Source organism: Pteropus alecto, unplaced genomic scaffold (genome assembly GCF_000325575.1).
Source record: "Pteropus alecto unplaced genomic scaffold, ASM32557v1 scaffold98, whole genome shotgun sequence".
NCBI lineage: Eukaryota > Metazoa > Chordata > Mammalia > Chiroptera > Pteropodidae > Pteropus > Pteropus alecto.
The window spans coordinates 2,413,721-2,438,027 of NW_006443570.1; the positions used below are offsets into that span (position 1 = coordinate 2,413,721).

At 51.4% G+C, this 24,307-nt stretch overlaps 1 protein-coding gene across 1 annotated transcript in view; it reads right to left on the reverse strand.

Moving 5' to 3' along the window:
• Positions 1–19,154, reverse strand: part of ERBB2 (erb-b2 receptor tyrosine kinase 2) — a 22,739-nt gene extending 3,585 nt beyond the window's left edge. The window contains 20 exon segments of the mRNA XM_006924700.3: positions 1–154; positions 419–517; positions 821–943; positions 1,031–1,169; positions 2,468–2,515; positions 4,295–4,455; positions 5,208–5,298; positions 5,381–5,513; positions 5,845–6,044; positions 6,246–6,336; positions 6,423–6,496; positions 8,083–8,209; positions 8,528–8,647; positions 9,499–9,640; positions 9,771–9,886; positions 10,070–10,138; positions 10,469–10,603; positions 11,393–11,606; positions 12,488–12,639; positions 18,789–19,154. The exon segment at positions 1–154 is cut by the window's left edge and continues 26 nt beyond it. Coding sequence (XP_006924762.1) covers positions 1–154; positions 419–517; positions 821–943; positions 1,031–1,169; positions 2,468–2,515; positions 4,295–4,455; positions 5,208–5,298; positions 5,381–5,513; positions 5,845–6,044; positions 6,246–6,336; positions 6,423–6,496; positions 8,083–8,209; positions 8,528–8,647; positions 9,499–9,640; positions 9,771–9,886; positions 10,070–10,138; positions 10,469–10,603; positions 11,393–11,606; positions 12,488–12,639; positions 18,789–18,861 — 2,461 coding nt within the window. The 5' untranslated portion in view covers positions 18,862–19,154.
• Positions 19,155–24,307: the final 5,153 nt, after the last annotated feature.

Sequence of the window (24,307 nt, forward strand, 5' to 3'; positions counted from 1 at the left end):
CCTGTGAGCCCAGGCGTCCACGGTGTTCCCGGACGTGGTCTAGAAGGCAGCCGTAGGGCATAAGCTGTGTCACCAACTGCACCGTAGAGGTCAGGCAGATGCCCAGGAGGCGCGAGACATATGGGGAGCCAACACCAGCCATCACATATGCTTCCTGAGGGCAAGGGCATACATTGAGAGGGTTTGTGAGACCACAAACCCCCAACCGCCAAATGCCACTCCTGAGGACCGAGGTATGACGGAACCCTCACCGGATCTGACTCCATTCAGCACAAACCGTAACCACAGCCCACAGACTAGGGAGGTTAAGAGTTGAGATTTAGGGATAACATAGTCTCCTCAAACCCTAGTGAAGAGAGAGCCCAGAGCCCAGATCAGCAACCAGGGGGTCCCTCCTGTAGAGGGTGGAGGGGCTTACGTCCAAGATTTCTTTGTTGGCTTTGGGAGATGTGTTTTCCCTCAACACTTTGATGGCCACTGGGATTTTCACATTCTCCCCATCGGGGATCCAGATGCCCTGGGCAGGAAAAGGAGGATGTGAGCAGGAAGAGGGCTGGCCCGATCTAACCCGCAGTTGTCCATAAGGTCATTACTTGTGCTCTGAATACCCTTTCCTACTGTTAGGCCAACCTCACTAATTAGCAACAACTTTATTATTTAGCCCCACTATCCATTCCCTTATGCCTTGTCCCAGCCTCTGTAACTGCCCAACCAAACACCACTGCCTCCAGTTCTTGGCTGCCTTCCCTAACAGAACCCTTGGCCACACCTGACGCATCCTCTGCAACCTCCCACCCTGGACTTTGGCCCCACCTCTGACCTTGTAGACTGTGCCAAAAGCTCCTGATCCAAGCACCTTCACCTTCCTCAGCTCTGTCTCTTTTAGAATCCGCATCTGAGCCTGGTTGGGCATCGCTCCACTAGGTGTCAACGGCTCCACCAGCTGGGGTGAGGGGGTGACCCTGCATCAGTGCCTGGGGGGCTGGGCCACAGACCTCAGGCTGGCGGGGAGGCCCTCAGACCGCCTCACCTCTGTTTCCTGCAGCAGCCTTCTCATCGTGTACTTCCGGATCTTCTGCCTCCTTCGCCTGATTAGGATGCCGAAAACTACCCCCATAACCATGACCAGCAGAGTGCCCACCACAGCAGCAATGATAGACGTCACAGGGCTGAAGACGGAAGCCAAGGTCAGGGGTTGGGGACCAGTCTTGGGTAGAAGGGATGATGGGACCCCATAGAAGGACATGAAGGTCACTGGTGTTTGGAAAAGGAATCTGGAAGGGTGACCCACAGGCTTCCATCCACTTTTCCCTACTTTAAAACCTCCCCTGGCTCCCTATTGCCCCCAGGATAAAGTCCAAACTCCTTGCTGGACATTCAAAGCCTTCTCTACCCACATCTCCAAATTGTCTATGCTCTTGCCCATGGCTCTAGTCCACATTCTCAAACTTCCTGTCAAAAATCACCAAGAAGCTTGTTAATATGTCTAAGTTTGGAGCCCCACCTCCAGAGATTGATTGTGGTATGGGGTGAGGCCCAGGAATGTACACCCAGTGATTCTGATGTTCTAGCCAAATTTTTCAGCCATAGGTCATGATTTTCCACACCTCCCAACATTTGCACATGCTGTTACTTCTGCCTGGACCATTCCTCCATGCATGGGATCACCTTTCACGACTCATCCTGGAATAGATGGCACTCCTGGGTGTTGACCCTATGTCGTTGTCATCATCGTCCCCCTCCTTTGCTTACCCAAAGGCTGGCACATCACAGCTTCTAATTAACACTTGTTTCATGGACAAATGATTGCCTACAACATACTCCAATCTGTTTTTCCCCCCAAAACTTTTCCCAAAGCTCCCCACTGCCCAGAAACCAAGTCCAACCTTGTAGCCCGGTAGTGAGGGAGGGCCTATGGCCTCTGGATATGGCCCAAACCTGACTCAGACTTCATCCTTTACTCTGTTCTCTGTGCTAATAAAATGGCCCACCACACCAGAACATTCAAGCAAACACATCCTAAATTTTTCTGACCCCTCCCCAACAACACCACCTGGTTACTTTCTCCCTAATGCAGGTAACATACCTGCCCCTCTCTCTTTCAAGGCCTGGCTCAAATGCTACCTCATCCTTGAAGCCTCCCACTACATCCTGTTAAGAATTCATTATTTACTCCCTGAGAGCTGCAGCAGCACCCTCAACAACGCTGTCTGTGTCCCTTGCAAAATATCTAGCTACTTGAGGATGGAGAGGTACTGGGTGTCTTTGCCGTCTTTTGCTGTTCCCCACACCTCAAGCATCCTGAGCAGGTCCTCCATCCACTTGTTGAAGAGAATTGAAAAGAGGATCAACAGTGGAAGAGTGGGCAAGAAAGGGACATGTGTCATGTCAGGAGACCCCCTCCCTGCAGCAATGACTGGTGGGGGACTGAGGGGCCATGTGGGGCACGTCCTGGGACCAGGCTGACCTGGCTCTCTGCTCGGCGGGACACCCCTTGTCATCCAGGTCCACACAGCTGCAGGAGAGGGAGAGAGAGAGAGAGAGAGAGAGAGAGAGAGAGAGAGTCCCATCAACAAGGCTGAGAACCACCTCCTGTCTCATTCCAGCCTCACAGCCGCTCCAGAGGTGGGTGTGGCAGGGTTATTATCTCCATTGAACAAAGGCAGAAACTGGGCTAAAGGTCACCAGTGCTCTTTCTGCCACCCCACAAGGGGATCCCTTCTCCAGCCTGTGACCCCACATCCCCTGTGGTGTGCCCTGTGAGGGGTGGAGGTCACCCAAAGGAGCAGCAAGTCCAGAAGCTCGGCCATTCCCTTTGTGAAAGAAGGCCAGATATTAAACTGGCACAACTTCTGCAGAAGATTGGCAACATTATTTAATAGGCAACACCTATTAAATAATGCCTGTGACCCAGCAGTTCCCCTCTCGGGATAAACCCTAAAAATGCCAACACCTGTACACTAGGGGGCATGCACAAGGTGCTCACTTGTACATGGAGCTCAAGTGTAGTAACTGCAAAAAAAGAAAAAAAAAGAACAAGCTCAATCAATATCCCTCAAACATGGATATAGTCAAATATTATATCCATGCTGCAGATTGAGTAGTTCAAAAAAAATAGGAGGTAGATCCACGTGCAGTCACAATAAAGGACCTCCAAGGCACACAAAGTGCGGGGTGAGAAGCAAAGTGCAGAACAATATGTAGAGTATGATTCCATTTACATAAAAAAATGCACAAAAAGTACAGCACAGGGAATATAGTCAATATTGTCATAACTATGTATAGTACCAGGTAAGTACTAGATTAATTGGAGGGATCACTTCATAAATTATATAAATGTCTATCCACTATGCTATACACTTGAAACTAATATAAAATAATATTTAATGTCAGCCATAATTGAAAAAAAATGCTCACATAAAAACCAAAACTGATTATGAGTTGAACTATATGAAATTGCTGTTCCTTGACCATTTATGACCTACAAAAACAGCAATCTTATATGACTCAACCTAATATAAATATATGTTTGTGTAAATGTGTAGAGAAAGCCTGGAGGGACGAATCTGGTGGTTCTCTCCAGAAAGGGGTGGGGGAGGGGAACAAAACGCATTGGTTTTGCAATGTTTATACTTTTATATCGCTGAAAATGTTTATCACAAGGATGTATTCATGTATTTCATGTGTAAATAAAGACAACTATGTTAAAAAAATGTTTAAATAGATCACTGTGTTAGGACATGAGAAAACATTGCAAGATTCTGTTAAGTGAAAAGAAGCAATTTACAAATAATATGTATGGTCTACGATCCCACTTTGGTAAAAAGAATATATATTAGACTACAGACAGATAAAAGCAACTGGAGAATGACAATATATATACTTACATAGAAATTATGTCATAATCTGTTAGAATGTGCACAGATAAAAACAACTAGAGGGTATAACATTTTATTGTATGTGCTGCCAGAAGTGAGCACAAGAGAGTATAACATTTTATATGTTATAATGATATATATATATTAGTCTGTGCACAGTTAAAAAACTAGAGGAAAAACATTACAAATTATTAACAGTGGGAATAGAACTGCTGATATTGACATTAATTTATATTTCATGTTCTAATAAAAAAATTTTTAACAACATGTTACTTTTGTGGTCAGAAAAAAAAAAGATATGAAAAATTAAGTCTCAGGGTAAGCAAAGGCAGAGTTATCTCTGTTTTATAATAAGAGCCCTGGAGAGGCTCCTGGAACAAAGCCCTCCTTTTTGCAGAAAAGACCCTCAGACTCACGAGTGGGTGCAGTTGATGGGGCACGGCTGGCACGTGCCCTTCTCATCTGGGAACTTCCAGATGGGCATGAAGGAGAGGTCAGGTTTCACACCACTGGGGCAGCGAGCCACGCAGAAGGGAGAGTCCTTGTAGTGGGCGCAGGCCACACACTGGTCAGCCCCCTGGGAGGGGAGGAAAGGTTTGTGGGGGGCTGGCAGTAGGATCAGGGCCTGCAGTCTCCTTTGAGCTTCCCATTGTTACTCAGTAGCACTTTTCATTAGGGTGTAGTAAGAATTAACTTAAAACAGGGTTTGTTTTTTTTTAAGTTTATTTTCTTGCTCCTGGGACAGCCCAGGCCTGCTGTGTCTGCTACCTCTGCTCTTCACCCAGCTCCCTCAACTTCAAAGCTTGATCCCAAGCTGGGGGCTTCACATGAAGAACTGGGAGGGGAGTACATTACTTAAGGTATAACTGCAAGTAATGATAGTTACTAACATGTGGAGAGCCTTTCCCGTACTTAGGCACTGTGCCAAACCCTATTTTGAGTTAATTCTTACTAAACTCTAATGAGGCAGGTACTACTATGATACTCATTTTATAAATGAGCAAACTAAGGTTGGAAGCAGGGCCTAGATTTAAATTGAGGTAGTCTGATGTCTAAGCCCACATGTCCAACCACCTTGACACAGCCAAGAACATAGGCTTCCCTGGGACCTCTGCACAATCCAAAGGGTCCCGGGTCTACCACACAACTCTTGCGGTCCCCAGCACCTCAGCCTCCCTCCACCTCCTACTGTTCCACCCTCCTGCTGCTCAGGTCTGAGCTCAGGATGCTTTCCATGGATGTCTTCTCAGACCTGACCAGGTCCCTGGCAATCCACCCCAACCCACCCTTGCTTCCCTCCACCCAGCTCTGAGTTCACTAGCACCTCACCGATCCTACGCAGGTCACTGAGCCATTCTGGGGTTGACACTCGGGGTGGCACGGCAGACAGTACCTGTCCTTCACATACTCCCGGGGGAGCCTGAGAGAGGGGATGGCTGGTGAGGGGTCTGGAAAGAACCCCTGTGCACCCCTCCGGCCGCCCTCTGCTCCTCCCCGCATACCCCTGCAGTACTCGGCACTCCTCCACGCACTCCTGGCCCCGAAGGAACTGGCTGCAGTTGACACACTGGGTGGGTCCCGGACCCCAGCAGTGCCCATGGGCACACAGCGGGTAGCAGGCCAGGCCTTCACCCACTGCAGCAAGGAGGAAGGAGTCAGAGAGGATTCTTAAGGGAGACTCCAAGTCCAAGTGAACCGGGGGAAGAGGCTGTGAGGGTGGCTCTGGGTTGGAGGGGCAGGGATAGGGCCTGGGCAATGCGGAGAGAGAAAGGAGTTCTCAGGTTCCAGAAACAGAGGAAAGGGAAGGGAGGGATGCCAAGAGGTCAAGCCAGCCAGAGCTGTGTCAATAATGGCGCACCAGGGACAGGCAATCTACATTAAGTCCCAGGTTGCTGTTGCTAGGGGCCCGTGGGCACTCCTGTGAGCTGGCAGATGGGGAGCAGGCACACTGGGCTCCCTGCCTTACCACACTCGTCCTCTGGGCGGTTAGCACTGTGGAGCAGGGCCTGGTGAGGGTTCCGAAAGAGCTGGTCCCAGGGCACCGTGTGCACAAAGCAGAGGCGGGCGTTGCGGTGGATGAGGGCCAGCCCACTGCCCAGTTCCCGCAGTGAGCGCAGCCCCAGCCAGCTGATGCCCAGGCCTTGCAGGGTCAGCGAGTAGGCACCACTGTGGGAGAGGAGGGCTCAGCTGCAGAGTGAACAGCTCATTGCTGACCCCCTCCACAGTCTACAAGGGCTGCCCCCACCCCAGCACCCTCTACTAACTCCCATGGAAAGGCTGCTTATGGAGCCCCTGGGGAACAGGAGGACCCACCATACCAAAGCTTCTCCCGGGCCTCCCCGTCAAGCCCCCTCCCCTGGTGCTCACTCATGCAGAACTCGTCCCCGGATTACTCGCAGTTTCTGGAAGACACTGAGGTCAGGCAGGGTGTCTGGCCACGCTGAGATGTACAGGTAACCTGCAGGCACAGAGTGAGTCTAGGGGTGTGGGGACAGGATGAGGATCCCCAGCCCCTTTAGAGCAGGATGCAGAGGCAGGGCCCACCTGTAATCTCCTCTAAGGTCTCAAACACTCTGAGCTGCTCGGGCTGTAGGGGGGCAGTGTTGGAGGCTGGGTCCCTAGAAGGAGGATGAGGAGAGGAGTCAGCAGAGCCAGCAAGGGGTGGGCACGACCCCCAGACTGGCCGTGCCACCCTCATCCCTCTTCTATTAATAACTTCAATTAAACCCTTTGCTCAAGACCGGCTGTTGCCATCCCGAGCTGCAAAGCCCAGGCCCTAGTTTGGCAGGATCTATCAAAACAGTGTTTATATTCTTTGATCTAGAAATTCTACTTCTAGGAATGTGGCCTAGAGAGACACTGGCCCCTGAGGCATGTACAAGGCAGAACTGTTTGTAAGAACGAAAACTGAAAATGACCTAAACACCCATCAGTAAATAGGAGAGCTGTTAAATATAATTCTGATGTATCCAGACTATAGACAAAAAACTAAACATTTAAGAGCACTTAGTATATGCCAGGCACTGTTCTAAGAGCTTATGCATATTAACTCATTCAAACTTTATAACCACCTTATGAGGTTGGGACTAGTTTTGCTCTGATTTTGGAGAAGAGGAAACTAAGGTCCCATAAGATCACATGTCTAGTAAGTGGCAGTGCCAGGTTTCAAACCCAGGCAGTCTGGTTCCCTGACCTTTAGCTGCAACTCTTTGCTGCTGCCACCTGCTTCACACTTCTTGAAAACAAAGGCATCTCAAGAACCCTCAGGACCAGCTCTCCAAAGCAAAGGGCAGACAATACTCACAATATGCTCTCATTTCCATAAACCAAGGTCCCCAGCGACATTACAACTATGTTTTCCATGCGTGTCTATGTGTGCATAAAAGGTCTAGGAGAACACACACTGTTAACAGTGGTCTCCTCTGGAAGGGGGAGCAGAAGTGGAGGAAGTGTTGAAAGGAATTTTCTCCTTTTTTTAATACGTATTTTTATTGAAATGTATTTCACATACAATAAAATGCGCAGATTTTTACTATACTGTTTGATGAGTTTTGACAAACGCATTCATTCACTCATGGCTTCCTCACCCTAACTGATATATAGAGCACTTCCATCACCCCAGAAATTTCCTTTGTGTCCCTTTGGAGTCCCCCCAACCCCAGGACAACAACAGTTTTGACTGCTATCATCAGAGTGGTTTTGCCCATCTAGACCCTCACATAAAAAGAATCATATAGTGTGGATTCTTTTCTGGCTTATTTCAATTAACATAATGTGTTTGAGACTCATTCATGTTGTGTGTATCAGTATTTTGTTTCTTTTTATTGCTGAGAATGTCATTGTATAGATAGGCCATCGTTTGTTTATTCATTCACCTATTGATATACATTTGTGTAATTTCCACTTTGGGACTACTGTGAATAGAGCTACTATGAACTCAAGGAGAACGTTAACTTTATCTGGATGGCTTGACCTCCATACAAGTGCATGTTGACAGATAACATGTCATGTATGAAAAGAATCCCTCCAAAAGTCCCTGCCCCCTCTGGTCTCTCACCTGCTTTTTCTGCATTCCTGGCCTCCCACCTGTCTCTGGCCATCCCTTCACCCCGAGATGCTGCCCTTTCTGGGTCCTCAGGAGTCAGTAACTGCCTCAATGTTGTCTCGGGCCATTGTGCCCGCCCTTCACTCCGAGTATCCTTACCCCGCAAAGCTCTCCGGCAGAAACGCCAGGCTCCCAAAGATCTTCTTGCAGCCAGCAAACTCCAGGACATTGGCACTAGTGACCGCCCTCGCCTCCCGCAGGTGTTCCATGCCCAGACCATAGCACACTGTGGGGAGTGGAGCAGGTGGTGAAGGGGCCACCTCAGCCCCTGCACTGGGACTGGTCATTCCCTACAGAGCACCAGGAACTCAAACTCCTAGGTCCTGTCTATAGTCCCATCTTGGGGCCACATGCCCCCTCCCCACACTGACGAGATATGGGGGAGCTTGTAGGACTGATCTGAGGAGGACCAGGGGCAGAGACAGTGGGAGACACGAGGACTGGGTCCCAGGAGGGTCTGAGGAAGGGTGGGACAGTGGGCAAGGCCAGGCTGGGTGCACAGGGACAAGAACTACAGCCTGGCTTGGGAAGTGGCAATGAGTACCTCGGGCACAAGGCTTGCTGCATTTCTCACACCGCTGTGTTCCGTCTTCAGCTGTCACTTCTTGGTTGTTAAGGGGACAGACTAGGGTGCAGGATCCCACATCCGTCGATAGGTAGTTGTCTGAGGAGACCAGGGTTGTATGTCCACATGCCCCAGCCCTTCATGCCCCACCGTGAGCAGTGTCACCATGCCCAGGTAGTACAATAAGAACAACATCCGACAGTACTGGAATGCCCTTGCTGCAAGTCAGCACTTAGCATTCATTTGCTCTTCACAACAGCACTATATGATAAACACGTGGTGCGATTCCCATTTTGCCAAAAAGGAAAGCAAAGCGCAATAATGCAAATTCCTGGAGGTCATCGTGCTAGTGAGTGGAGGAGCCAGGATCTGAACCCAAACGTCTGGCTCTACGCTTCGCACTGTCACTCACCATGGGGAGGGTATGACCGGGACCTAAGAGCCCACTCCTGTCTCCTGTGAGAGGAGGAAAGAGGTCCCCAGATTCGAGGCCAGTCCCTAAATGCCCATCAGGAAAGAGGGGACCTGTTAAATAAAACTCCAATCTATCTAGACTATAGAATGAAAATTAACATTTAGGAATGCTTAATATATGCCAGACGCTGTTGTAAGAGCTTATGCATATTAACTCATTCAAACTTTATGAGGTTGGGACTACTTTTGCTCCCATTTTAGAGATGCGGAAACTAAAGCACTAGTCATATGACTAGTAAGTGACAGAGCCAGTTTTCAAACCCAGGCAGTCTGGCTCCCAGGCCTGAGCTCTTAGCTGCTACTCTTTGCTGCTGCCACCAGTTCCACAGCTGTTGAAAGAATGAGGCATCTCGATAAGAACCATCGGAACCAGCTCTCCAAAGCAAGAGGCAGACAATACTCATAACATGCTCTTATTTACATAAACCAACGTCCCCACCAAAATTACTAGAACTGTGTCTCTCCCTGGCACTCACAGGGACAGGCGGTCACACAGCTGGCGCCAAAGGTATACCGGCCCTCAGGGTTGGGCATGGACTCGAAGGTGTCCGTGTTGTAGGTGACCAGGGCTGGGCAGTGCAGCTCACAGATGCCACTGTGGTTGAAGTGGAGGCAGGCCTGGGAGGAAAGGCATCTGGTGATCACCAGGCTGTTTTTCCCTTATGTGCCAGGGGCAGTAGGGCAGTACCGGGCAGGGTGCCCCTTCCCTTGCCCACCAAAGGGTGAGTGAGGCTCAGTGGGAACGTACCAGGCAGTCAGAGTGCTTGGGGCCCGTGCAGCCGGCAGCACACTGCTCATGGCAGCAGTCGGTGGGCAGCGGGCCCTTGCATCGGGCACAGCCGCCGGCACAGACAGTTCGCGTCACTATCAGGCAAAGGGCAGGATGAGGGCTGGGCGGCAGCCTAGGCACTGGGCCCTCATCACCCTCACCTCCTGGGGAGATGCCCTGACCCACGGAAGACACCTGAGGCCTAGGAATCCCAACCCTCCCCTGTCACCATTGTTCTATCCAGTTCTGTGCCCCCAGATTCTGGGCCTAAGACTCACAGCGCTGACAATCCTGGGAACTTTCTCCCCAGCAGTGAGAGGCTTTACAAGCTGGAGAACAGGGTTGGCCTGGGGAGAGAACAGAAAGACAGTAAGAGAGACAGAGACCAGGAAGCAGAATGCACAGTGAGGGAGAGACCCAGACAGGTAAAGGAGACTCCAAAAACAGAGACATAATCTAGAAGCAGAGGGAGACAGGACAGAGCCACAGAGATGAAGAGCCACAGAGATAAAGAGACACGGAGATGGTAGGAAGGACCAAGAAAGAGGAAATGGGTGGTGTTAGTGCGGTGGGGTGGGGTGGGGGGGAGTAGAGGGTATGTAAGCCAGGAGTTTGGGGTTGAGGAGGGACCGTCTGAGAAACAGAGGAGGCTCTAGGCAGGGAGGAGCATGGCTTACAGGCCCGGGAGCGGTTGTTGTCTATCAGCATGAGGGCCAGCTGGTTGTTCTTGTGGAAGATGTCCTTCCACAAAATCGTATCCTGGTGGCAGAGCTGAGGGTTCCGCTGGATCAACACCCCTCCCTTCAGGATCTCTGTGGGGCAGGCAATAATCAGAAGCTTCTGTCCCTGTCACCTTCTGCCCTCCCACCTTCTAAATGAAGAGCAGGCTTCTTAAACACACCCTAGGTTCCCCAGGGAGCAGAGAAGACACCTTCAGCATCTTTTAGCCCTATCAATACTAACCCCACTCCCGTGACACACACACACACACACACACACACACACACACACACACACACACACACACACGAACCGACTAAGATCCAGGGAGGAGGGGGCTGTCCATGTCTGCTCCAGATATCCAGGTCATTCTCTCCTCTCCTCCCACCTTTACTCTGTGCACACTGCCTGGCAGTTGAAAAAGAGACTCTGGAGTCTGAAATCCAGCCTCACTACTAACTAACAACTTATTCTCTGTAAACCTGTTTTTTCATCTGTAAAATGAGAATAACATTGATGCTTCCCTTGCAAGATTATAGCACGACTGAAATAAGATCACGCATGCAAAGCTCTTGGCACACAGGGTTTGGGACACTGTCAGCCCTAGGGCTGCCATGTTCAGTTACACAGGTTGTTCACTGCACATGTGTACTCAGGCAATAAGTAGGAAAAAAACCCATCCTGCATCCTAATTATCAAACTGTGTGAACTAGTGGAAACTGTGACTTCCTGGGAAGAAGGAAATCTTTTCTAATCTTCACAAGGGCACTTTCCCTAGCTCTGACTGCATCCATCAAGAAGGGACATAAGCCTCCCCATAGCTAGCTGTGACCTTGGTCAGCTCTCAATAACCGGAAGATTTCAATGACAATGATGACTACCTGTGAGGCTTCGCAGCTGCAGCTCCTGCAGTCCTCTTGGGGCAGGCCCAGCAGCAGGGGTGGCACTGTCCAGAAGGTCTCCATTGTCCAGCACGGCCAGGGCATAGCTATCCTCAAATAGCTGGGTGCCTCGCACGATGCGCAGCCTCTGCAGTGGGACCTGTCTCACTTGGTTGTGAGCGATGAGCACATAACCCTGTACCTCCTGGATATCCTGGAAGGGGACAGGGTAGGGTAGGGCTGAGGCAGGCTAGGGGCCTGGAACACTACCAGCCCCCAAGGCTTCCTCAGGGTTACCCAGTGCTTGGGGATCTTGGGCAAGGCCGCCATCACTGAGCAGTCCTGCTCCCTTCATGTATAAAATGGAAATCAAGGCCACTCCCCACCTTTCCAAACCAGATTCCTCTATGATCAAGAAAGATAATGGTGTGTGGCGGGGAGCACTTTACAAACTGTGAGCAAGTGCCCCACCCTCCGTGCGTCTCAGTTTCCTCATCTGTGAAAGGAAAGGCCTGGACTTGATGATATCTGAGCATTGCACACATGACCCTACCCCAGAGCACCATGGAAACAGCCCAGCAGGCTGGTTTCCACTCTCCTGCTCATGATCCTTTCACATACATTTCCCATTTTATCTTCAAAATGGGCCCCCCAGGGGAAGTCAAAGCATGCCTATATTGCTCCCAATATACAGATAACAAAACCGAGACCCAGTGAAGCCAAGAACCTAAACCACATTCACACGGCTTGTCGGGGGCAGAACTAGCCCTGGAACCCACATCTCTCAACAGCCCTTTCGCTACTTGAGGTGGGAGGGAGACAGTGGCTGGGCGGTTGGACAGGGGGAGGTAATCGTGCTGGCAAGAGAGCAAATATTTAGCAAAGGAACAGATGCATTCCACCTAGAGATGTCCACGGCCAGCCATGTTATAGAGAGGGAGTCAACTCGTCTTTCAGTAGAACGAACAGGGGTTAGACATTGGAAAGGACTCCGGTTGAGGAACCACAATGAGAGGAAATATAGGCTTCTTCTACCACCCACCGATAAGCAGAGGGCTCAGCCCAAGGAGAGGCAGGGACTGGCTGGGGTCTCACCTGTAGGAAAGAGAGGCTGGCATTGGCAGGCAGGTAGGTAAGTTCCAGGTTCCCCTGCACCACCTGACAGCCCTGGTAGAGGTGGCGGAGCATGTCCAGGTGGGTCTCGGGACTGGCTGGGAGCCGCAGCTTCATATCTGTGCCAGTGCACACTATCAGGAGAGAGGAAATGGGTCAGAGGGCATTGCCCACCCAGTGAGCTTCTCCTACCTGACTGCCTGCTCCACATTCACTCCCCAGAGTCAAGCCATTTCAGACAGTGAGAAAGCACAACGGAAGGACCTGACCTCCCATGTCCCTTACACCTGCAAAAGGTGCAATAGCAAAAGAAAGTTTGCAAGTTTGTGAAGAGGAGGGAAATCAGGGGACAGGCTGCTTCTGACTCAGCCCATCCTGGTCATCCAGACGGGGCCCTGCTATATCAGCCCTAGGGAGCCCGCCCGCCCAATCCAGGGGGTTGGCTGGCAAAGAAAGCCTCTCTTTGTCTCAAAGGCACGACTCAGAGCCAAGGGGTAAAAATCCCCCAAGAGAGGCGATGAGGAATCATGAACTCTCTGGATACCCCCTGCCCGTCTCCCAAGCAAACAAACTCGGGGCATTCTCCCCACCCCATTCCAATGCCACCCACATGCCAATCTCCTGGCAAGGAATACTCATCCTCACAATGCCACCCAGAAAGTAGGAAAGGAGGGTCAGCTGGAGTCACGGTGGGGGCATGAGGACCACCGGGGGCCTGGCAGAAACCTTTGGAATTCCCCTAGGCAGGGACAAGGGGCATCAGACTCTAGTTCTGGGCATCCAGACCCAGGCTGCAGATCCTAGGCCAGAGTGATGCCTACTCCAAAGGCTCCTACTCCAGCACCTCACCCTTGCCACCTCCTCAGGGCAAGACTCCAGAAGCAGCTGGCAGAATCTATGCCACGAAACTCCTGCCACAAGAGCACTACGTCAACCCTGTGTACCTGCCCGGTGCTAGTCATCAGCCAACGGGCATCAAGATGAACTGTCCCAGGGTCCACATGGACCCCGGCTGTGTGTTCCCGAGACCAGAAGTACCCACAAAGGCCAGGGATACTAGGAGGGGTAAACTACCCCTGGTGAGGGGACTCTGGGGGCAGCAGCTGGCACCATGCCTGCCAGCATGGGGGAGATTACAGTGCCCAGTTGAACTTGTTTTTCTGCTCTAGTGAGAAGATGAATCACCTGGTGTGTCTTGCCCAGGAGGGTGTGCCGGGGGGAGGTGGGTGGAGGGCACCCCCAGGTACACAGGCCCACAGGTGCCTGAGCTGCCCGGAATTCCTGTTGGTCACCACTCCACCTCCTATAGGTTATGTGCAGATTCAGGAGGGCAGCACAGTGGCTGATGTTGAGGTCTGACACCAGGGCTCCAGCAACTTGGAGCTGGAGCTCAAACCCCAAGGGGTAATAAGAGATACCCTCTGCCTTCAGAAAGCTGGGGGCGGGAGGGGACAGCCTTCCACCCCCTGGTGTTGCTTCTTAGTAACAACCAGAGTGGTCTCTGTTCCCGCCCCTCTGGGCAGAAAGGGAAGGAAGCAAACAGGGAAGAAGGGGAGGGCCCAGAAATAGAATCAAGGGTCCCTTCCCCCAGACTCCCAAGAGAAACAGGAGCTGGGGGTGGCCTGGCCAGGCCCAAAATAACGCCCCGCTGCCAGGACCTCCCCCGGCCTCAGCTTCAGCTGCTTTGTAGGCACAGCTGTCTCCAGGCCCAGACCCCAAGGCCCTGGCCCAAGCCTGGGGGGGAAAGGGAGCAACAGAGCAGGGGCAGGGGCTGTCTCCACCCCCTGCTGCCCGGTGCAGCCTCCAAAGGACACCAGCTGTGGCAGCCAGGCAATAGGAAAACAACAACAATGGAACACTGGGGGCAGCTGCATTAACTGAGCCCCTACTGTGTGCTCAGCAGGCACTCTGGGTGGAGCCTCCTAACATCCTGCAGAGGCTGGGACTTCAAACTGAGGCCAGCGAGAGGCAGTATCTGAACTGAGTCTGTCTGACTTTAGATTCCACATTCCTTCTACGAAGCCTAACTGCACACACAGATTCGCCCTACAACCCACACAAACGTAAATACACACTAACTCCACCGATGCCACTGAAAAACATTGCAGGCTCTGGGCAGGGCAGGGTGGCTGGGCTAGGCTGGGCAAGAGGAGCAGAAAGAGTGGTAGCCCCACCCCACTAGTGAATTTGTTTGTGGCCGATTTGAGTCTAATTAAGACTTTAAGTGTTTGCAACAGGTGGTAAAATTGGTACCCTGAGACCCCTCCCAAGGAGCTAGAGGCTTTCGAGCTAATCCCTGCACCAACCTGACATGAAGCCAAGGCTTTCTTGATACCTCCCTTACATCTACCTCCACCTCTCTCCCTCTCCTTCACCATGACACCTGCCCCCACCTCCTCTCACTCCTCCTCCTCCTTACCAGTCCCCTCCCTAGTCCTCACCTTGGTCCCCATTTCCACACTTCCCCCCTTGATTTTCTTGGGAGATAGGAAGTCCTATTCCACACAGGGGAGCCCTTTGTCTCCAGGACACCTGCCCCTTAGGAGCCTCAATCTCCAACTCTCCAAGCAAAGGCTGTGTGAGGCCGGACCAGCCCACAGCCAGGGGACCGGACTGCACACAGTGAGCACTGGGTGTTTACTGGATGGATGGATGGATGGATGAATGAATGAAGTCCAATGAAGAGTCTCCAAACCAGAAGGGACCAGTTGAGGTCCCAGTGTCCATCCCACTGCTCAGAGGCTGGTCACAGTCCTTCATGTCCCTCCAGCTGGACTTCAGTGGTCAGGGTTTGGTCCCAGCTCTGCGGGTGCTCTCAAGTGGGTTCTCTCCTCACCACCAGCCTTCGGCCTTCTCCCTAGCTGCTTCTCTTGCTCACTAGCATGAAAGTCAATACTTCCTTTGGTTTCCATGAACACTACCTGCATCCCCACAGCTCATCACCCCCAGATCCACTGGGTCACAGCCCATTCTAGTGACACCAGGACTCAACAACCACATGCCTGGTGTATCAGGCAGACCAGAACTCTAGCTGGGCCACTCACCGTGTGACCTTGAGCAAGTTTCTGGACCTCCAAGGCAGAAGCCAAATCAGATTCATGTCTATGCCCAGCCCTGCCTGTGACTTAGTAGGCACTCAATGAATATTTACTGACCTGAACTTGGCTGTAAGGAGGAGATAATCAAATAATAACAACTCTTCCTCTCTATAGAGAAGTTAAATGAGAGTTAAATGAGATAATGAATCAAAAAGCAATCTGTAAACATGACAAGCCTTTGTAAACAGAGCTGGGACAACACAAACATTGGCTATAATTCTCCCACTCCTTGACAGAGCACACACCCCTCACTCTACCTCCATTCACTTTTCAGGGATGGAGAGAAAAGGTGGCCTAGCAAGAGATGGAGGCGTCACCCCAGAGGCACTTCCCACAGGCTGAGGGTGGGAAGGGGATCTCCTTCCAGATCATTCTAGCACTCAGGGGCAGCCACAACTCCCTGGGCCCTACACCACCTCCCCTCCCCGCCCCCAGCCCCAGCCCCAGACCACACTGATCCCTCACGCTTCCACTCCAGCTGTCTCCCACGCCACAGCCTTGCAGTTCCCACTGGCCTCCAGCCCACTCCTGCCTTCAGTCCCCTGCCATTCTGGGAGGGCCCAAGAAGAAGGCAGACATGAGCTAGACAGGGTAAGAGGATGGGGAGAGGAGGGCTGCTCAGCCCCTTTCTATAGCCTAGATAGGGGAAGTCATTCACCTGCATAAGGAAGTAGTGCCTCCACCCAAATCTGGCCACCTGGCTGCCCCTGAGGCTTTGCTCAATCCATTCCTGTTGAATGGAATAAGACTGACCAACTCTTAATGCCTCCTCCATTAGAGTCCAAAACGCCCTGAATATTATTGAGTTGATGGGAAGCCTGGGATAAGTCACTTCATTTCTTTGGACTTCAGTTTTCTCATCTGTGCAGCAACTTCACAGGATTGTTGCAGAGATGAAATGAAACTATCTATGGATAAGAACCTGGCATATAGGAAGCATGCTGTACATGTTTTGAAAGTTAAGGCAAGGGAAGTTCACAGAGCAGGAGTACGGGGTAATTCCCAACCAAGAGAAAAGAAAAGGTGCTTTATATTTGGAATGCAATGTATTTTCTCTTGCATTTGAACCAATTTTTTCTTTCTTTTTTTTTTTTTTTTTTGTGGATATTAAAATGAGGTTACTTTCCCTAAGTATAATAGAAAGAAGGAAGGCTATTGGGAGAATCGCACGGGAATTAAATATGAGCTCTGCAAGATAAAAAGGATGTATTTGCTGCGCACTTTACAAGACCTTGGCCTCCAGGAGGATCTCAGCAAAATCCAGACCCTCCGGGTCTTCCCCTCTCTCTCCTTCCTTCCACATTCCTAAAACAACCCTCAGCCCCAGAATGTAATAAGGGTGCTAGGCGCAGCTGGATGGCGTGCTGCCATTTTAACTATTCCCTGCACAACAAACTCAACATCTCTGTCTGCACCCAGCAGTGCAGGTTGAAGGGTGAGGAAGACCAGAGGGGCAGGAGAACTGACCCCTCAGATCCCGGCACTGCAGCAACTCAGCCACTCACCACCTGCTCAACTCGAAGGCTCAGGTGAGGAGGACAGCAGCTCGGCCTGACAGCCCAGCGTGGCCTCACCCTCTCAGCCAGCAGAAGGTCAGTGGTGAAGACACAGCCTGGGAAACAGGGAGGGGAAGAATGGGCTCAAGCAGAGGAGACTCCTTCCTCAGAGTGAAGGCGTGGGGCCACCTCCTTCTGTTTACAGCAGAGCTGGCCCAGCACCTTGAGGGAGTTCCTTGAGAGGGCAGAGTTCATCAGAGTCCCCAAGTCAGCGGAGAGACTGTTTGGGAACACAAAGCCCAGACACACACACACACACAACTCAAGAACACTCTAGCATAGGGGTGCCTCATATATCACAGCAGTGCTCTGGCAGAGGGGCCCTGGGCCAGGCAACACAGACAGGATGACACCCACCCTTTCTCCAGACTCCCTGACCTATGGAGACCAGGACGTTCTCATTTTGTCTTCCTCACAACCCAATGAGACAGGGAGCAGCGTCCCCCATTGTTCAAAGTAGATTAACAGTGATTTCAAAAGTGTGGTTGAGGGTCGCACTGCCTGGGGTCCAATAGGGGACCCACCACTTACTTGCTGCTATTTAACCTCTTTAAGACCAGATTTTCACCCGGAATATGAGCATATTAGCAGAACTTCTCTCATAGAGAACTAAAGGAGGGAACACATGCAAAACACCATGCGCAGTGCTTGGCACCAGAGTATATTTCCAGCTTTAACTGCAATTACGTATGGACAGACAGATGAGGCAGGACACACTGTCATCCCATCACCCTTCCCCACACACAGCATAAGGGAAAAGGCAGGACAATCCCTCTGCATACCCCCATCTAGTTCTATTTCTCAGCCTCCCTCCCCTTCCAACTGCCCAGGATTCCCTCCTGTAGAACTCTGCCACTTCATGCCCCAGACCAGGAAACCCACCATCACCACCTCTCTGCCGCCCATGCTCTCTAGAAGTCACAAAGCACAAAGTCCCTGAGCTGGCCCTAGAGAAACTTGTTCAAAACAAACGTCTCCCCCTCCCCCCTGCCAGACTCCAGCGTGAGGCAACTCCGCGATCCGACTGGCCACCCTCTCCTCCCGGCTCTGGCTGGACAGGTTGCTCTCCCCACCTTCCCCCTTCACACCCCGATCTTGCCTGAAGCTGTAGTAACTATAACTAAACTTAAGCGGCCGGAGGCGGGTGGAGGAGGCAGGAGGAGGGGCAGGGCAGGAGGGACCCCCGGGGAATCCAGCCCAGTCCAGTCCGGAGGCGGAGGCTGCCAACTGGAAAGACTTTGAGAAAGCTCGAGGGGGCTCAAGAAGGGGGCGCGCGCACACACACACACACACACACACACACACACACACCCCGTGCGATACAACTTCGATGGGAAACTTTCTGAACAATCTCAGAGAACTTTTTTGACAAGTTCCCAGAGCCGTCTCAGAGTCTGGAAAGTGCCGTTCTCTTGAATGGGACATCGAGAGGCGCTTCTGCCTCCCTGCCCCAGCTTCTTTTGCCCCCTCCCCGCAGAGGGCCGGCGGCTCTGAGCGCCTGGACTGTCCGAAACTTCGGATCGGGAAGCTCGTACGACACCCCCTGCCCCGTCTGCCCGGGGATTTCGGCGGGTGTCCCAGGCTGCCGGGTCCTGTCGCGGCTCCCTGTCCTCCCCAACCCAGACCCACCTTGAGTGCCCGTGGCTCCGGGGGGCAGGAGGGCGAGAAGGAGCCCCCAGCGGCACCAGGCCGCCAGCTCCATGGTGCTCACTGCGGTTCCGGTCCCATGGCTCCGGCTGGACCAGGCTGGGGGGCGCCGGGCGCGGCAGGCGGAGAGGCCAGGCGCTTGGCGCCAGAAAGGGTACCCTGCGAAGCGGCGGGCTGTTGCCTCGAAAAGAGGTCTCTTCTCGTCTCTCTGGGCACGCTGGAGGGGAATCTCAGCCCCACAACTTCATTCTTGTACTTCCTCGAGCCTGCCCTCCTCCTCCACCTTCTCCTCCTCCTGTGATTGGGAGCCAGCGCGCTCACAGTTCGCCCCCCGCCCCCTCCAACCGCATTCCAGCAAGTCTCTGGGAGTGGCAACTCCCGGCTTCACTTTCTCCTTCTCTCGGCGCAGGCCTGGGGTGCGTCCCTCCCAACGCCGGGACGCCCGGGGTGCCTGCAGCGGTTCTCATCCGTTTCCATGGAGAACCCCTTAAAGTAGAGGAGGTGATTGTGCCCCCTCCTCCAGGAGTCTGGGGCAAATGCTTTAGGCTGCCATCCTTAATTCTCGCAGGTTTTATCTTAAACATTCCTGGCGAGTTTGCATCCTACTCCATCACGTGCCTATTCGTTTTAATATCAAATAATTGTTTTCCCATCACGTCCTAAGAAAAGTTGATAGCCAAGGAGGGGCGTGTATTGTGTTTAACTCGTGTGTTGTGTTTAACTTGTGGTTTCCAGGACTCCCTGGCAAACCATCTCAGATCCTTTAGGTATATTTTTCAGTCTGAAAGCATGAAGGTTTACCAGTTTGGAAAGAGAGAGTCAAATTGGAGGGACCTCCAGCTCAATCCTTTGAAGAACATCCCTCTTCTTTCTTTACAACTGGGACATTCAGCACCAATTTATCCAAGATTTTTTTTCTCTGTCCTTTGCTTTTTATTAGCCTGTTCAATTCCACCTCCTCACCTGGCATTCCACCTGGAGCCCCTGATCCTGTACTTAAGGCCCAGTGGGGGTTGGAGTGGGGGATGGAGTGGTGGCAGTGTAGAAAGACATGTTGTTGTTGGAAATTCCAACGAAATATTGCATGGGACACACAACTTCCAACAAAATATTGCATGGGACAAACAACTTCGTTGTTTATCTGAAATTCAAATTTATTTTTATTTGCCAAATCTAGCAACCCTTGTTGGAATGCCTTAGCCAAGAGCATGTCTGTGATGTTCAAGAGCTCAGAGGCACTTACTGGGGATTGGAAAATGAAGGACACTAGCATTTCTTAAGCAGCTTCCATATTCCCTGGCATGGTCACAGGCAGGCGCTTTGGGAGGCGGGGTGCGCAGAGTTGAGAACAGGGTGTTCTGGGATCAGAATGACCTGAGTTCAAATCTCTACTCTGCGGCATATTAGCTATGTGACCTCGGGCAAGTGACTGAGCCTCTCTACTTCGGTTGTGCACTTGTAAACTCGTGTCTGGCATTCTATGCTAGGGGTTAAAGGAGATAATGCTGCTAAAGCACTCGGCACAGTACTTAGCACATAGTAATTGTTCAATAAAAGGTCTCAGACTTAGTTATATTTTGGCAGATTCAGAGTTTGTGGGGCCTGAAGCTTATGAAATTTGGAGGATCTCTTTAGAAAAAAAAAATACAAAGTTATGAATACAAAATTTGACACATGCATGCAAATGAGGAGCCTGAAGCTTACCCTTCCCTCAACACCATGGTAAATCCTCCAGTTCTAACCAGTGATGTTCAAACTGCAGGTCAGGTTCTATTAGAAGATTGATCATAAAACCAATTTAGATAATCAAGACAAAAATTGGGTTTTTGTTTTGTTTTTAAGAAATAGAATGGATTAGAAAAGATTCACGTATATCGTATGTAGTAAGGGTAAGCGTGGGTAAGGGTGTGTACGTCCCGGTGATGAGGTCTGTTGGATTTATTCCTTGAATCACAGTCATAAACATTCAAGAAATACTGCAGTGTATGATGACACAGTTGAGCTGCCCTTCAGGATGGGCATCAATATTTTCTCTAGTATGGGCATCAAGTGTTCAAGTTAAGAGTTATGGAGGGTGAGGGTCAAGGAAACAGAGACTCAAATGAGTCAATCAATTTGTCCAGGACCCTTTCAGGACTAATGAGGAAAAAGTCAAACAGCCAGGAAAATCAGCCCCTTACCCTCACCCAATCACACAGCCCAGGACCTAATCAAGGTGCCTCCCAGCCCTCTGGAGAGAGGAGATGCTGACCTGGCTCCAAGAGTCATTTACTTGCTAGTCACACAATGGAGGGCTTGTACCTGGGTCAGTGTGCATTCAGCCTTTAAGAGACAATCAGGGTGTTAGGGTCAGGATTAGAAATGTCCCTTCTCCCCCAGGCCCACTCTCCCCTGCCCTTAAATTAAGAGGATTGATCCAGCCAGGAAAGTTGCTGTGGTACCATCCTTTACTGCAGTGGCCTTCAACCTTTTTGGCACCAGAGTCTGGTGCTCCTGTGAGAATCTAATGCCTGATGATCTGAGGTGGACCTGAGGTGGTGATGCCAGGCTAGCGCTGCTCACCTCCTGCTCACCTCCTGCTGTGCCGCCCAGTACCTAACAGGCCACAGACTGGTACTGGTCTACAGCCTGGGGGTTGGGGACCCTTGCTTTACCAGACCCCTACTTTGTGACATTCTCTGTCCTAGAGCCACCACACTCCTCAACTCACTGAGTCCTAAGGCACCAGAGTAGGCAGGTGTTATCTGTCCCTATTTTGCAGAAGAGGAAGTCTGAAGTTCACAAGTAATGGAAACTGAGGCAGGAGGCTTTGGCTTCAATCTATTCCTCTCCAGAGCCGGAATCAAGGATGCCATGAACCTACCCTCACCTCCCGGCCCCTGCAGGGGAGCCAGAGGATGGTTCTCCAAGAAATTTGGGTAACGGGTTCACAGCCTCCTTTCATGTCCTCTGCACCACCCCCACTCCCCCGGCCCCTCCAACCCCTCACTCCTCGCCTGTCTCAACAAGCCCACCCTCTCCACATTCCTCCCGGATCCCAGAAGGGAACCTGGAATGGAGACAACACTCTGTCCCCGTGGGCGGTGTGAGGGGGCGGAGCCAGCGGGCGGGAGTGGGATTGGGGAGGAGCGGAGGTCAGAACTCACGCCCCAGGGAGGAGGCTCAAGAGGGGCAGAGACTCCCAGAGAGAATGAGCCCATTCAGAGCCGGGAAGGAAGGGGAAAAAACCTTGTCTGGTGTTTGACAAGAGGAGAGGAAGGGGGGCCGGGGTGGGCCTGCTGATTCGCTTCTCCCCTCCACTACCCCTCCAGCGGGGCCTAGCAGGAGAGCCAAGGAGGATGGTCACAAGGAGAGGGACAAAGGCTGAGGGCGAGAGAGGGGGGTGCAAATGGGGGCGGGAGGCGGCTGGGCTCCGGACATGGTTGCTAGAGGAGCCTGAGAGTTTGCCAGCAGGTCCATTGAGGATCTTGGGGAGGGAGACAACTACAGCCTCAGAGGAGAGGGATGACTGCGGACAGAGGAGAGCCAATGGAGGTGCACAGGAGAGATGTATGACTGCACGAGAAGGTCTTTGGGGGACAAGTACCCGGCCTGTGGGCAGTGGAGGTGATCACTGGAACTGAAGAGGCAGGAAGGGGCTCTGGCTTAGGGAGATGACCTCTAAGGGTCAACAGACTGGGGTCTGGAACCAGCAGCTTGTGAAATGCCAGTCAATCATTGACCAGCCACTGAGACTGGGGGGCATAGGACACTGTGTGTGTGCGTGTGTGTGCGCGCACGTGTGTGTGCGTGTGTGTGTGTGTTTTGGCACCAGAGTCTCCTCCCTCTACCTTAACAGCCAGCCTGGGTCAGAGAACTGAAAACAAACAAAAAGGGAGGATACGGTCCACAGTCCGAGGTCCAGGCCGCAAACTGGGGCCTAACACACAGGGCCTCGTGTCTGGGGCCCGGATTGCTGGGGAAGTGCCTTTATGAATTAGTTACTTGGAAGGAATCCCCAGAGGGTAGGCACCAGGCCTCCCTGGGGCCACGGGAGAGTAATTTGGAAGGTTTTGATAAGAAAATCTGTACTTCCTAAAGGTGACCTTTTAAGAATACTTGCAACCTAGCCACTGAAAGGTCACTCCTTGGGCTTAGGGTTAGCCCCAGCCCTGAGATCAACATGAGCAGAGCCCAAACAGACATGCTAGACATGTTGACTCGGTGTGCTGATCTCCCTCCGGCCTTCTCACCCCCATCTTGGGCATGCAGGCCCAAGGCCTATCTCTCTAGGCTGTTTTGCCAAGACAGAAACTGCTTTTGTGTTCTTGGCCTCACGTGGCTTTAACGCATGTACATAAAGTGCATGTGGCTTCCATCCTGGCCTGTGCATACAAGGTTGTCATGGTTTGTATTCCTGTGTCCTGTGTTGTCTGCGTGTTTATGCTGGCTGCTTAACATGTGCCCTTGGTTTATTTGGGGGTCTTTCCTCAGACAGTAGCTGGACTGTGTGGCCTTGTATAAGGCTTCACTTTGCCTTCTGAAATATAAGAGAGTTGGATTGAATGGTTCCTAGTCACAGTGTTGTAGGATTTGGTGTGGGAGGCAGTGACTACTTCATCCCCCTTGTTGCTGGAGATGCAGACCACTGGGGTGTGAATGAGGACAGGCTTGCCTCTGACTTTTGTTTTGAGGAAGAGGAAACAGTATGGGGGTCAGGAGCAGGTCTTCCCAAAATGTGCCACCCCAGCATGCATTGTTTCAAGCCAAAAACAAAGCCCAATAAACTCAGGAAGAGGTTTTTATCTCCCCCTCACCTGCCTAAAGAGATTCAGATAAGAAAATCCTGCTTCAGGAAGGGAACTTTAGCATAATCACCTTAACACATAGGAATTAAGGGTGGCCAAGGGTTTGATTCAAGCCAAAATCTGTTTGCTAGATTCCCCTCTGTGTCCCATTGTTTCTAGGTGGCCCTGCAAGAATTTACCAAATGTACTGCTTTTTTATCTACCTATGAATTGCCTACCTCCCTCTCCTTAGTTCAAATGACCCATATACCTAATTTTGCCCATTGTCTTTGGAATTTTTATGCTTATGTGAATTCCCCTTGAGCACATATTAAAATTTGATTTTCTGCTGTTCATCTGCTGTATGTCATTTGGATTACTTGACCAGCCAGAAGAACTAAAAGAGTAAGAAGAAAGTTTCCCTGGCCCTGACAATAAGAAGCTTCCAGAAACATAAAACCATGGCAATATGAAGACCTGATTTTTGAGGACAATTATAGTTTCAGATGATTTTATTCACTAAACCCACTCTGCTGTTTCCTCTTTCCTTGCCCTTTACAGTCAATCATTTGTTAAAATCTATCAATTCCTCTTCGAAGACATCTATGCTTTTCCCACCAACATCACCAGCTAGTCTAAGCTGCTAACAGTTCTGTGGAAGCATTAGCCTTCGATCTCCCAGTGATGCTGTTGTCGCCTTCCAATTTCACTCCCTTTTATCCCCACAATAGCCAA